This window comes from Pan paniscus, chromosome 12 (genome assembly GCF_029289425.2).
Source record: "Pan paniscus chromosome 12, NHGRI_mPanPan1-v2.0_pri, whole genome shotgun sequence".
NCBI lineage: Eukaryota > Metazoa > Chordata > Mammalia > Primates > Hominidae > Pan > Pan paniscus.
In genome coordinates this window covers 62,466,946-62,482,821 of record NC_073261.2, presented here as the reverse complement: position 1 = coordinate 62,482,821, position 15,876 = coordinate 62,466,946, and the positions used below count along the sequence as shown (strand labels likewise).

The 15,876-nt window shown below is 37.0% G+C and overlaps 1 protein-coding gene across 7 annotated transcripts in view; it reads right to left on the bottom strand.

Moving 5' to 3' along the window:
- Positions 1–15,876, bottom strand: part of VPS54 (VPS54 subunit of GARP complex) — a 126,819-nt gene that overhangs the window by 24,376 nt on the left and 86,567 nt on the right. For 4 of the 7 annotated variants that reach the window (XM_034953253.3, XM_034953256.3, XM_063594909.1 and 1 more), the window contains 4 exons: positions 4,734–4,863; positions 3,981–4,162; positions 3,418–3,530; positions 408–471 (listed from right to left, as the gene is read on the bottom strand). In XM_034953253.3, coding sequence (XP_034809144.1) covers positions 408–471; positions 3,418–3,530; positions 3,981–4,162; positions 4,734–4,863 — 489 coding nt within the window. The remainder of the gene's footprint in view (positions 1–407; positions 472–3,417; positions 3,531–3,980; positions 4,163–4,733; positions 4,864–15,876) is intronic. The other 3 variants (XM_034953254.3, XM_055107897.2, XM_055107899.2) reach the window with 1 other exon arrangement.

The window sequence follows — 15,876 nt, the reverse complement described above, 5'->3', positions numbered from 1 at the left end:
TACTATTTTCCACATTGTGTGGGTTCCAGAGTTCACAACTTAAACTATTATGCTATAATACATTCTAAGAAACCAACAGAAGAAAAGATAGAAAGAGCCTGGGATAGCAATAATATCATGGATCCACTACAATTACTCTTGGGTTGTCTAGATTTCTTGTTATATGATAAAAATCAAGCTTTTTGTGTTAAGCCAGTGCAGTCCTTAATAATGTATGCTACAGAAGAGAGAAGATAAAGAAATCCATAAAGTTTCCTTTAAGTTCTTTGCAGGATTTAAAACAGTTAATCCAAATTTAACACTGTTAAAATTGTTAATCCAAAATTTCCAATTCACTTCAAGGGAGAACTAGAAGACTTGTGTTTTAAATAGTTGACTCAACTACTAAAGAAAAATGTGTCACTCACCCAACAACTGCATACTGTTGTCCCTCGACAATAAGAACTTCAGCTGGTTTCCTTTCTTCTGTGGCTACAGAGTAAAGCAAATAAACGAGAGACAAGAGTACCAGACGAAAGAAAATAGAGAAAAAGCTGAAGAAGATAATTCCTGTTTAAGGCCAAAAACTCTCATTTCTGAAAATAAACATCTACTTCCTGGGAAACTATTTGGCACACAGTAAATAAAGTATACTGGAAGTTGGAGAGATTTGGATTTGAGTACCAGTACTACCAATTACTGGATACACGACTTTGGGGCAATTATTTAACCTCTTTGAGTATCACTATCTGTATCTATTAAATGTGGACAACAATATCTTTCAGGGTTGTTGTTAATGGTAGAAATAATTATCACAAACTGCCTATCCCTTAGGGCTGGCACAAGGTAAATGATCAGCAAATAGTTTTTTAAAAAGTTATTAGTTTTGGAAAGGCAGAACTAGCATTTAAATTGGTTGTCTTTACTATTATCATTATAGAATACAAGTTAATTTCTAAATTTGATGGAAAGATTATATATTTAATTTTTCATACTTCAACCCAGACGTTACTTTATTTTCAGCATGTGATATTTCTTTAAACAGAATTCAGCATATTGAGGTGAAAAGAACAGTGGACTGGATTTTATCCTGGATACGCCAAATTGATTAGATTACCACGGGCAGCTCATTATGCTTCCCTAAGCTTCAAATCCCTTTAGGATTTGTAAATATATTTGACTATTTGAGAGCTATATATATTCCAATCACAATTTACTATGTATGTCAGAAGTATATTTTTTGAGTTTAAGGACTGTGTCTTCATCACTTCTCTATGTTACAGAGAAGTGGCATAGCATCGTAGAAAAGAGAAATGGCCCTAAAGTCAGTCTGCCTGGATTGGAATCCCAGCTCTACCACTTCCTAGCTATGTAACCTTAGACAAGTTGCTTAACCTCTTTGTGCCTTAGTTTCTAAATTTGTAAAATAGGAATACTAATAATGTCTAGCTCATGGACCTGTAAATGAGATAACACATGTAAAATACTTAGAACAAAACAGTGTAAGTAAACACTCAATTAATATTAGCTGCTATCCATTAATCTTCATTTCCCCAATGCCTAGCTGAGTGGATAGTAACCCAATTAATGTATCATGGATAAATGGGTAATAATCCAGGATCCTTAACTTGAAAAGAACTAGTAAAATGTTAATGGACTTCTAATAGCATACACCTATGCTATTCAGAGAGGAAAACAAAGACTGAGATGAAGCAAGGTATGTAAGAGAAACCTCCTACCATCAATATCCTCCAGAGAAGTGAAAACAAGTAGTTCATGTTTCAAACAAAACACACGATTAATTCAATTATTCCACATTTATGATTTTAATTCAGAAATCATTCTGTTTGCTTAACAGTGGAATCAAAAGACCATGAGCTGTTCAGGGACAGAAAACATATCCTAGTCATCTAGCACAGCACCTCACATAGAGGGAAGTCAATTAAATATAGCTTGAAAGACTAGATGAGTGATAAGTCTTATAATTTTAAACTAGTGATTTAGAGTGGTCAGAGGGTTTTATTTTTCCATCAGCTCTTGCTACTTGAATGCTTTAGTTGTGCCAATATCATACAATCAAGTAGAAAACTCTACCACCCAACGCTATTACCTATTAAAAACTGTCATATGACAAAAATTTACTTCATTCCTTCAAGTTTTCTCTGCCCTATATCAACTCATCTATTTTATACTTGTCCTTAACCCTCTTCCCCTTGTCACAGGGGCAGAAGTAGTAGCCTTTCTCTTAAACACTGGATTCGATTCCATGCACCTTGCCCTGTAAATCACCCTCTCTCTCTAACTTCTTTAGCTACTATTTCATCACTCACTTTTCCTGCACAGCCAAATCTGTTGAAAAAGTAGGATATACTTGTCTACCCTTCCTCACTTTTCCAGTTACTAAGCACTGAACTGCAATTTGACTATCACTCCACTGAATTACTGAGATTGCAAATGATCTATGTATCAAACTAATGGTTACTGTTGGTGTTTTACTCAAGTCTTTCTCTTGTAGTCTAGTTGCATTTTGTGCGAATGTGAAGTACACAATTTAAAAATACTTCTGTGTAGAAATTTAAAACTTTGATTAAATGCATAAAATCTGAAATAGTGCAACTACCTTCTCTATTAGAAATACTCAAGAATTTCATAATGGTAAATCTTATAGGACTATTATAAATAAATTTACATTATTATCACATGATGACTCCACCTGAACTAGGGTACAAAAATATTTCCCAGCCATCTCTTCCACATGAAAACTCTCTCATCATTTTACTTCTATGTTCTAGATTTCTCCCTGCCTCTCTGGTTCTTCCTTTTTTGTCTCCTTCATGGTTTTCTTTCTTTATGTTTGGGTTTTCGCTATCATGTAACTACATTACTTGTGATTGCTTATGTATTTTTTGGTTTTGTTCATTAGACTTAGCCTCTTTAAAGCAGAATTACAGCTGTTATCTCTGTCTCAATTCTGTCTCAATATAGGACACAAAGTAGAAGCTAACTAGCGCTTACTCAATTCATGTATGTAAACAATACGGTATAGTAGCTAAGAACATAGCTATGAAATTATATAAAGCTGGTTTCAAATCCCAACTCATCATTTGTATAAGAATTCCTTAACCCTTCTGAGCCTCAAGCCTCCTCACTGTTACACAAAGAAACAATAGTACCTGTATCACAGATCGTTGTGAGAATGAACTGGAGTAATGCATGTAAAGAACATGGTCCAGTGTCTGGCATATGGTTATAACACGCAATAAATATTTGAAATAATTATTATAAATTACCATAGTTTTCCTGTCAAGTATTTACTAAGCTGGAAATATTGGTTCTAGCTTTGAAATAGGCATTGTCAACTAAAGAAATATTAAGCATTAATACAAAATAAATAAACAATATAAAATTGAAAGAGAATGTGTGAATGAATACACATACCTCCTGATTTTTTTTCAGGTAAAGCAATCTTCCCATCTGACAGAGAATCAACAAGATCCTGAAATTCTGCAGGAACATCTGCTTGCTTCCAGCGCTCATTGTCTAAGAGGAGGCTAGTCCACAGTAAAGAGAAAAGAAGGTAAACTTTAACATTTCAACACCATCTTCCTTGATTTAAAAGAAAAGGAAGAAGAGCTGAGCGAGAACATAAGACTTAAAAAGTGCTGAACACTTTAATAAGCAGGACCAATACTTAGAAAATAGTTCCCTTTTTATATCTCAGCCTAATCAAAAAGAATGATGAAACAATTTACTTAACTTTGAGTGGGAACAAAAGTCAACTTACTGAGGATCTTCCTGATAAGTACTTTAATAGAACTAAACATTCTAACTCCACTTTGAAAAGCCAAGAAATGTGATTTTAATTCCACAATCTGCCTTTAATTAAAAAAACCTTTATCAGGCATTTTCACTGGCCAATTAAGTTTCCTCTTTTAAACATAACTGTGTTTCACAAAGAAAAATGAAAAAATCAAACAACAGAATGGACATGGTGATGATACCTGAGCTTGGTTTTTCTCTCTTCATGAAACCTATTTACAAACTTAATAGCTTGGCTCTGAAGTGCTCCAAGTAATGACGTGCTTTTTCTTCCACAGATCTGTTCGGTGTCTAAAATGAATGTTTCCATTAATCTAGAAAGTGTTATGAATTCCATGGAATTTAGCTTCTCAAGAAAACCATCCTAAATTTTAATACAAAAATCATGAGAGTTAGTATAACACCAAATTGAGTTATGAAACCAAGTTAGTTTAACAATTATTATAATCTATATATTTTTTATTTTAATAATATTTCCCAATACTTCAGACCCAGAAATTGAGCATGAAATGCTTAAGAGGTCCAAATTTGATTCTGATCCCTTTATAACTAATATAGTAGTTCAAATGAATTTAGGTCATACTATAAAATTTTCACAATGTTGGAGTTTTATTATAAACTTGTTTAACTACATATATTTAGGTATACATATATACACGTACTATATATGTAAAACATTTCAAATTAGTTATTAACATATATTTCAAAATGTCATTTAATCATTTATCTGAAAATAATGCTTTAATAACTCCTATTTATTTTAGATTACTTCATATCTCAACATCTCCCTAGTAGACCACATCAGTGGTAACACTGACTTTATTAAATGTTAAAAATATAATATGCATTATGGGGAACACAGGAAGCAAAGACATAATTCCAGATCTTCAAAATTATTATGTATAAAATATATAAAGCTTTATGAAAATAACTACCTTTGCTCTTGACATGAGAAATTTGACAGCTCGATCATGGCATATATCTGAGGCACTATATAATAATTCCTGGATATTATTTGCCAGCTTTCCTAGCTCTGAGTCAGTTAATTTCATATCTTCACTGACCCTGAAAATGACAAAATAAGATTTAGTCAGGGAAAGTTGTAAACATAGTATTCTCCACAGGTGACCTATCAATAAAAAGGATGAAAAAGCTGTAAAATTCACATTTGAAGAAAAATTCTATGATGTACCAAATATCTTATAGTTTTTATAGTGAAACATTACTTAAACATGCTCAGATAATACAACTATTATCTATATTACTATTTGTTTTGAGACAGGGTCTTGCTCTGTCACCCAGGCTGGAGTGCAGTGGCACATTCAGAGCTTACTGAAACCTCAAACTCCTAGCCTCAAGCGAACCCCCTACCGCAGCCTCCCAAGTAGCTAGGACTACAGGTGTGCACCACCACACCTGGCTAATCTTTTTTGAAAATTTTTTGTAGAGACAGAGTCTTGCTACAATGCCCAGGGTGGTCTCAAATATCCCTGGCCTCAAGCAATCCTCCCACCTCAGCCTCCCAAAGTGCTAGGATTTACAAGTGTGAGCCACTGTGCCCATCCACAAATGTATTTTGTCATAATCTTAAATAAGAATTTTCATTCTCCACTGTAGTATTTTCAACACTTGGTTCAGACTCCAATTGGAAAGTCTGCAGAAACTATAGCAAAATTAAATTTTTAGATTAGGTACAAGGTAGTAGCTATGTCAGGTGACAGTTGTGCATAGGCACCTAGGATGATACAGTGGAAGCAAGAAGAGAGAAGGAATGTTATTTCATGACAAACAGGCTCTCTTTTTACTTATAATTATGAATGAGTATAAATATTCAGTTCAACTGAACTAATATTTACTAAGCATTTACCATGCTTAAGCGCTAGGCACTAGAGGGAATATAATAGGTTGCTGCTTTCAAGGAACCTAAACTCAAAGAGGAGTATTTATAAGACATAATGTACTTTTTTTCAATTTTGAGGGGAAATGCAAAACTTTCTATTTTTGAACATTTTCCCCCAGGGGCATATATAAAGACCAATGATTCCATGCCATCAGTTCAGTTTAGTGTTACCATGAGCCAAGTGAAGTACCTTAACCTCATTTTTCTCTCTTTCAGTTGAATTAAAATACTTTTCAAAGATACTACAAAGAGGCTCTGGTGTATATGACTTTGAGGCAAACTACCATTCTAATTGGTTATGGTATTAAAGAAGGTTATTACCTGCTATCCTTCAAAATCATAATATCACCAAATTTGTTTACTAATGCTTCAAAATAACAGAAGAATTAATATTCTTAAAGTACTCGCAGAAACATTATTTCATTTCATTCTCACACTCTGAGGTAGGTAGATAAATAACCACCTATGGAGGAGAACACTGAATCTTAGAAAGTTAAAGTGACCTATCCAAGGTTAGAATATTAAGAGAGTAGAACTAGAACCTAGAATTAGTCTACTTCTAATCGAGTAAGCTTCCTCTGCTCCGACATTTCTATATAAACAGTCTAGTAGTATTTCAAAACAGAATACCTGCAAAATTCTTACTTACATTTCAAAGTCAACTTTACTACTGAAGTAAATTTTCAATTCCTGAAACATTACTTAAAATTTCCCCCATGTAACAGAATGATTAAGGAATTTGAAACTCTTGGCAATATCCTACCAATTCACAAAAATATAAACAGAAAATAGCAAATAAAAATAACTCAAGTCCTTAAAAAAAAAAAAAAAAGAGTGAATTAATCCAAAAAGCCCAAAGTTAGTTTTTTAAAATAATTTCATTCATTGTAATTCTGCTTTTAAAAAGATTTTTTGGGGCTGGGGCGCGGTGGCTCACGCCTGTAATCCCAGCACTTTGGAAGGCCGAGGCGGGCAGATCATGAGGTCAGGAGACCGAGACCATCCTGGCTAACACATGGTGAAACTCTGTCTCTACTAAAAATGCAAAAAAATTAGCCAGGCGTGGTGGCAGGCGCCTGTAGTCCCAGCTACTTGGGAGGCTGAGGCAGGAGAATGGTGTGAACCCGGTAGGCAGAGCTTGCAGTAAGCCGAGATCGCACCACTGCACTCCAGCCTGGGCGAAGGAGTGAGGAAAAAAAAAAAGAAAAAAAAAATTATTTTTTAACTTCAGTTAGATCTCTAACTTTCACGTCAATAGGAAAAAAACAAACAAACTCAAACATAATCCAGCAATTCTACTTCTGGGTATATATCCAAAATAACAAAGTAAGATCTCTAGGATTTATATGTACACTCAAGTTCATAACAGCACTATTCAAAATAGCCAAGACGTGGAAGGAACCCAAGTGTCCACTAATGGATGAACAGATAAACAAAATGTGATATATACATATACATCTTGTATGTATATATCACATACATGTGAATGGAATATTATTCAGCCTTAAAAAGGAAGAAAATTTTGATATATGCTTCAACATGGATGAAACTTGAGGACATTATGCTCTGCAACTCTAATATTTTCCATTGTTTTTCTTTTCCTATTTCCTGCCTAGAAAAGTATTTCCTATTCTGTGCCATATTTGCATTGCAATAAACTTACAAAATTGCAGGTTATTTCGAAGTAAGAAAATAGGGAAAATCTACCACTAACAAAGTTAGAACGTCAGACGTATTTTTGCATGTTCTATATCAGTGATTCAATTATATACCACAAAAACACTTGCTACAGGAATAGTCAGAGCCGTTGTATGAAAGAACTAGTGAGACTCACACATATAAGTATACTCAATTCATTGCCCCTTTGGGTTGGGTAGTTCCCAGACATTTATGTGCCTACTGAACACAGAAAGAACCATCTACAGAACCTATGCTTCATGCTGTAGGAGGATGCAATTGGGGAAAGCCAGAGAAGGTTCAATGTATAAAGTGAGCCACAATGGAGGTAGGAGGGGAAGGATAAAAACTGTGAGACTGCATCCAGTTTAAAAGGATCTCAAATGGTGTGGCAGAAAGCTAACTATCTTTCAGTATCTGTTCTCTCTTTTGCCACAATGACAGCTCTAGCTGGGCAAATAGTCCACAAGCTAAAGACTTACTTCTCAAGCTTCCCTTATAGCTAGACATAGTCATGTAATTATTCTGGCCACTAGGATGTGAGTGGAAGTAATAAGTGTGAATTCTGGATTGTGCTTGTTTTTAAAAAGAAAGAATAAAATATAAACAAATCTACGTGAAGGTAACAGAGAACTAACAAATCTAAAATGTATATGGATTTGTAAAAGACCAAGAAGAGTTGAGGCAATCCTAAAGAAGAAAAAGTGGGAGAAATTAATCTCCCAGATATTAATATGGATTAAAAAGCTACAGTTGCTGGGCATGGTGGTTCATGCCTAGCACTCTGGGAGGTTGAGACAGGAGGATCACTTGAGGCCAGGAGTGACCAGCCTGGGCAACATAGTAAGACCCCATCTCTACAAACTAATTGTTTAAGAAAACAAAAGCTATAGTAACTACAGTAACTATGACAATTTTACTTAATGGTACTGCTGTAAAGACAGAAAAATGAACGAAATAGAGTCCAGAAACAGATACGCCTATCTGAATATTTGATTTATGTCAAGAGTGACATTATAGAGCAGTAGGAAAGACAGCCTTTTCAATAAATGGTGCAAGGTCAAAAACATATCCATATGGGAAAAAAATCTTAACCCTCATACTAAACATAAAAATCAATTCTAGATGGACTGTAGGTCTTAATGTGAAAAAGACAGTAACAAAGTTTCTAGACAGTAACCAGAAAACATCTTCAAGTCTTTATGGTAGAGAAAGATTTCTTAAACAGGACACAAAGAAGCATAAATCATAAAGGAAAGTAATGAATCACAGAATTATATTAAGAACTTTTGTTCACCAAAAAACCCAATAAGAGTGAAAAGTCAATACAGAAAGTGGGAGAAGATATCTGCAATATGGACAACTGGCAAAAGGTTTGTGCTGATATAATATAAACAACCTTTACAGATCAAGACAAACCAACAGAAAAATGGGTAAAGGCCTTGAATAGGCACTTCATAGAAAAGGACATCCCAGAAGCCAAAGAATGTATGAAAAGATGCTCTCCTAACAATCATCAGGGAAATAAAATTACTACACTTGCAACATACCCAACAGAATGGCTAACATGTAAAAGACTGGCAATATTAAGAGTGAAGGAAGATGTGGAGTGACACAAACTGCTCCACACTTCTGAGGGGAGCGTAAATGAGTACAACCACTTTGAGAAATTGTTCGGCATTAGCTAAATTGACCATTCACATACTTTGTTTCCAGGTATATATTCAACAGCAATGCTTGTAATATGTGCAACAAAGGTATCTAGAAGAATGTTCGTGACAATCCAAAATGAAAATAACCCAAATCTTATCAAAAGTAAAATACATACATACACTGTGGTGTATCATAAAATGGATTATTTGTACACAAAAAATAAAATCACTGCTACATGTAACAACCTGGATAGATATCACAACTGTAATGCTGAACGAAAGAAATCAGAGACAAAAGAGCAAATATATTATCCCATTAACATAAAGTTTAAAAACTGGAAAAACCAATTGTTTTAACGGTTTCCTATGGGAAGGAGTAGTGTAGTATTACAGCAGCAAGAGGGGCTTCTGAAGAGCTGGTAAAGTTATAGTTCTTGAGGTGGGTGACAATTACACCAACACATTCACTTTGTGCTAGTTAATTGAGCTGAGCACTTTATAATTGCTACATTTTCCCATATGTGCCTTATGTGCCAAATGGATCATAAAAGGGCTGAGAGGAAGATGAATACAAATGATACTTGAAGATGGAAGGTGGGCTTAGTTCTACCCAAATTACATGGCTGTTGTTAAAATGTTTAACAAGCAAAACAAAGTAAGCAAGGTATCAGCCCTTTGTCCTCTCCTTCCTGCTGCTACGGATGAAAATGAAATGCTAAAAGCCAGAACAGCCACCTTAGACACAGATGAAAACTACACATGAGAATGGTAGAACTGTCTTCTCAGCTGACTATCTCCTACATCTGAAATGTTACATGAGAGAAACAAAATTTTACATTGTTTAAGCTACAGAGTTTTTACATCTCTTTTTATAGCAGTTTTAGACTGCACCCTAACTAGTAAATGTGAAAATATCAGCCTGAACACAGAAGAAACTTTATTAATATATAGCTCAGGGTTTGGTTTGTTTGTACTGAAGAGCAGTGTTATAGCTGACTTTATGCTGTAACTGTGACCTTTATAAGCTCCAGGACCATAAGTTGATTTACATAAAGTACTGAGTTGACCAGTCGCTCCCAAGATGGCTGAATAGGAACCTCTTGTCTACAGCTCCCAGCGAGATCGACGCAGAAGACGGGTGATCTCTGCATTTCCAACTGAGGTACCTGGTTCATCTCATTGGGACTGAATGGACAGTGGGTGCAGCCCATGGAGGGTGCACTGAAGCAGGGCGGGGCGTCACCTCACCTGGGAAGCGTAAGGGGTCGGGGGATTTCCCTTTCCTAGCCAAGGGAAGCTGTGAGTAACTGCACCTGGAGAAGTGGTACACTCCTGCCCAAATACTGTGCTTTTCCTACAGTCTTTGCAACAGGCAGACCAGGAGATCCCCTCCCGTGCCTGGCTCGGTGGGTCCCACACCCATGGGGCCTTGCTCACTGGTAGCACAGGAGTCTGAGATCCACCTGGGATGTGAGAGCTTGGTGGGGGGAGAGGCGTCTGCCATTGCTGAGGCTTGAGTAGGCAGTTCTATGCTCAGAGTGTAAACAAAGCAGCAGGGAAGCTCAAACTGGGCAGAGCGCACCGCAGCTCAGCAACGTCTACTGCCTCTCTGGATTCCACCTCCCTGGGGAGGGCATAGCTGAACAAAAGGCAGCAGACAGCTTCTCCAGACTTAAACATCCCTGCCTGAGAGCTCTGAAGAGAGCTGTGGTTCTCCCAGCACAGTGTTCGAGCTCTGATAACGGACAGACTGCCTCCTCAAGTGGATCCCTGACCCCCGTGCAGCCTGACTGGGAGACACCTCCCAGTAGGGGCCAACAGACACCTCATACAGGTGGGTGCCCCTCTGTGACAAAGCTTGCAAAGGAAGGATCAGGCAGCAATATTTGCTGTTCTGGAGCCTCTGCTGGTGATACCCAGACAAACAGGGTCTGGAGTGGACCTCCAGCAAACTCCAACACACCTGCAGTTGAGGGATGTGACTGTTGGAAGGAAAATTAACAAACAAAGGAATAGCATCAACATCAACAAAAAGAATATCCACACCAAAATCCCATCGACAGGTCACCAACATCAAAGACCAAAGGTAGGTAAAACCAAAAAGATGGGGAGAAACCAGAGTAGAAATGCTGAAGACTCCAAAAGCCAGAATACCTCTTCTCCTCCAAAGGAACACAAATCATCACCAGCAAGGGAACAAAACTGGACGGAGAATGAGTTTGACGAGCTGACAGAAGTAGGCTTCAGAAGGTCGGTAATAACAAACTTCTCTGAGCTAAAGGAGCATGTTCTAGCCCATTGCAAGGGAGCTAAAAACCTTGAAAGAAGATTAGATGAGTGGCTAACTAGAATAACCAGTCTAGAGAAAAGCTTAAATGACCTGATGGAGCTGAAAACCACAGTACAAGAACTTTGTGAAGCATACGCAAGCTTCAATAGCCGATTCGATCAAGTGGAAGAAAGGGTATCAGTGACTGAAGATCAAATTAGTGAAATAAAGCGAGAAGACAAGATTAGAGAAAAAAGAGTGAAAAGAAATGAACAAAGCCTCCAAGAAATATGGGACTATGTGAAAAGACCAAATCTACGTTTGATTGGTGTACCTGAAAGTGATGGGAAGAGTGGAACCAAGTTAGAAAACACTCTTCAGGATACTATCCAGGAGAACTTCCCCAACCTAGCAAGGCAGGCCAACATTCACATTCAGGAAATACAGAGAACACCACAAAGATACTTCTTGAGAAGAACAACCCCAAGACACATAATTGTCGGATTCACCAAGGTTGAAATGAAGGAAAAAATGTTAAGGGCAGCCAGAGAGAAAGGTCAGGTTACCCACAAAGGGAAGCCCATCAGACTAACAGTGGATGTCTCTGCAGAAATCCTACAAGCCAGAAGAGAGTGGGGGTCAAGATTCAACATTCTTAAAGAATTTTCAACCCAGAATTTCATATCCAGCCAAACTAAGCTTCATAAGTGAAGGAGAAATAAAAGCCTTTACAGACAAGCAAATGCTGAGAGATTTTTGTCACCACCAGGCCTGCCTTACAAGAGCTCCTGAAGGAAGCACTAAACATGGAAAGGAACAACTGGTACCAGACACTGCAAAAACATGCCAAATTGTAAAGACCATCAATGCTAGGAAGAAACTGCATCAATTACCAGCGAAATAACCAGCTAGCATCATAATGACAGGATCAAATTCACACATAACAATATTAACCTTAAATGTAAATGGGCTAAATGCCCCAATTAAAAGACACAGACTGGCAAACTGGATAAAGAGTCAAGACCCATCGGTGTGCTACATTTAGGAGACCCATCTCACATGCAAAGACACACATAGGCTCAAAATAAAGGGATGGAGGAAGATCTACCAAGCAAATGGAAAGCAAAAAAAAAAAAAAAAAAAAAAAAAAAGCAGGCATTGCAATCTTGGTCTCTGATGAAACAGACTTTAAACCAACAAAAATCAAAAGAGACAAAGAAGACCATTATATAATGGTAAAGGGATCAATTCAACAAGAAGAACTAACTATCCTAAATATATATACACCCAATACAGGAGCACCCAGATTCATAAAGCAAGTCCTTAGAGACCTACAAAGAGACTTACACTCCCGCACAATAATAATGGGAGATGTTAATACCCCACTGTCAATATTAGATCAACACGACAGAAAATTAACAAGGATATCCAGGACTTGAAATCAGCTCTGGACCAAACGGACCTAATAGACATCTGCAGAACTCTCCACCCCAAATCAACAGAATATATATTCTTCTCAGCACCACATCACACTTATTCTAAAATTTACCACATAACTCGAAGTAAAGCACTCCTCAGCAAATGTAAAAGAACAGAAATCACAACAAACTGTCTCTCAGACCACACTGCAATCAAATTAGAACTCAGGATTAAGAATCTCAATCAAAACCACTCAACTACATGGAAACTGAACAACCTGCTCCTGAATGACTACTGGGTAAATAACAAAATGAAGGCAGAAACAAAGATGTTCTTTGAAACCAATGAGAACAAAGACACAACGTACCAGAATCTCTGGGACACATTTAAAGCAGTGTGTAGAGGGAAATTTATACCACTAAATGCCCACAAGAGAAAGCAGGAGAGATCTAAAATCAACACCCTAACATCACAATTAAAAGAACTAGAGAAGCAAGAGCAAACACATTCAAAAGCTAGCAGAAGGCAAGAAATAACTAAGATCAGAGCAGAACTGAAGGACATAGAGACATAAAAAACCCTTCAAAAAAAAAAAATCAATGAATCCAGGAGCTGGTTTTTTGAAAAGATCAACAAAATTGATCTAGCAAGACTAATAAGAAGAGAGAGAAAAATCAAATAGACACAATAAAAAATGATAAAGGGGATATCACCACTGACCCCACAGAAATACAAACTACCATCAGAGAATACTATAAACACCTCTACACAAATAAACTAGAAAATCTAGAAGAAATGGATAAATTCTTCGACATATGCACCCTCCCAAGACTAAACCAGGAAGAAGTTGAATCTCTGAATAGACCAGTAACAGGTTCTGAAATTGAGGCAATAATTAATAGCCTACCAACCAAAAAAAGTTCAGGACCAGACAGATTCACAGCTGAATTCTACCAGAGGTACGAGGAAGAGCTAGTACCATTCCTTCTGAAACTATTCCAATCAATAGAAAAAGAGGGAATCCACCCTAACTCATTTTATGAGGCCAGCATTATCCTGATACCAAAGCCTGGAAGAGACACAACAAAAAAAGAGAATTTTAGGCCAATATCCCTGATGAACATTGATGAGAAAATCCTCAACAAAATACCAGCAAACCGAATCCAGCAGCACATCAAAAAGCTTATCCACCAAGATCAAGTCAGCTTCATCCCTGGGATGCAAGGCTGGTTCGACATTCATAAATCAATAAATGTAATCCATCACATAAGCAGAACCAATGACAAAAACCACATGATTATCTCAATAGATGCACAAAAGGCCTTTGAAAAAATTCAGCAGCCTTTCATGCTAAAAACTCTCAATAAACTAGGTATTGATGGAACATATCTCAAAATAATAAGAGCTATTTATGACAAACCCACAGCCAATATGATACTGACTGGGCAAAAACTAGAAGCATTCACTTTGAAAACCGGCACAAGACACAGATGCCCTTTCTCACCACTCCTATTCAACATAGTATTGGAAGTTCTGGCCAGGGCAATCAGGCAAGAGAAAAAAATAAAGGGTATTCAATGTGGAAAAGAGGAAGTCAAATTGTCTCTGTTTGTAGATGACATGATTGTATATTTAGAAAACCCCATCATCTCAGCCCAAAATCTCCTTAAGCTGATAAGCAACATCAGCAAAGTCTCAGGATACAAAATCAATGTGCAAAAATCACAAGCATTTCTATACACCAATAACAGACAAACAGAGAGCCAAATCATGAGCAAACTCCCATTCACAATTGCTACAAAGAGAATAAAATACCTAGGAATCCAACTTACAAGGGATGTGAAGGACCTCTTCAAGGAGAACTACAAACCACTGCTCAAGGAAATAAGAGAGGACACAAACAAATGGAAAAACATTCCATGCTCATGGATAAGAAGAATCAATATTGTGAAAATGGCCTTACTGCCAAAAGTAATTTATAGATTCAATGCCATCCCCATCAAGCTACCACTGACTTTCTTCACAGAAATGAAAAAAACTACTAATGGAACCAAAAAAGAGCCCGCATAGCCAAGACAATCCTGGGCAAGAAGAACAAAGCTGGAGGCATCATGCTACCTGACATCAAACTATACTACAAGGCTACAATAATCAAAACAACATGATACCGGTACCAAAACAGATATATAGACCAATGGAACAGAACAGAGGCCTCAGAAATAATACTACACATCTACAACCATCTGATCTTTGACAAACCTGACACATACAAGCAATGGGGAAAAGATTCCCTATTTGATAAATGGTGTTGGGAAAACTGGCTAGCCATATGCAGAAAACTGAAACTGGACCCCTTCCTTACACCATATACAAAAATCAACTCAAGATGGATCAAAGACTTAAACGTAAGACCTAGGACCATAAAACTCCTAGAAGAAAACCTGGGCAATACCATTCAGGACATAGGCATGGGCAAAGACTTCATGTCTAAAACACCAAAAGCAATGGCAACAAAAGCCAAAATTGACAAATGGGATCTAATTAAACAGAAGAGCTTCTGCACAGCAAAAGAAACTATCATCAGAGTGAACAGGCAACCTACAGAATGGGTGAAAATTTTTGCAATCTACTCATCTGACAAAGGGCTAATATCCAGAATCTACAAAGAACTTAAACAAATTTACAAGAAAAAAGCAAACAACCCCATCAAAAAGTGGGCAAAGGATATGAACAGACACTTCTCAAAAGAGGACATTTATGTGGCCAAAAGACATATGAAAAAATGCTCATCATCACTGGTCATTAGAGAAATGCAAATCAAAACCACAGTGAGATACCATCTCACTCCAGTTAGAATGGCGATCACTACAAAATCAGAAAACAACAGATGCTGGAGAGGATGTGGAGAAATAGAAATGCATTTACACTGTTGGTGGGAGTGTTAATTAGTTCAACCATTGTGGAAGACAGTGTGGCGATTCCTCAAGGATCTAGAACTAGAAATACCATTTGACCCAGACATCCCATTACTGGGCATATACCCAAAGGATTATAAATGATTCTACGATGAAGACACATGCACACGTATGTTTACTGTGGCACTATTCACAATAGCAAAGACTTGGAACCAACCCAAAGGTTCATCGATGATAGACTGGATT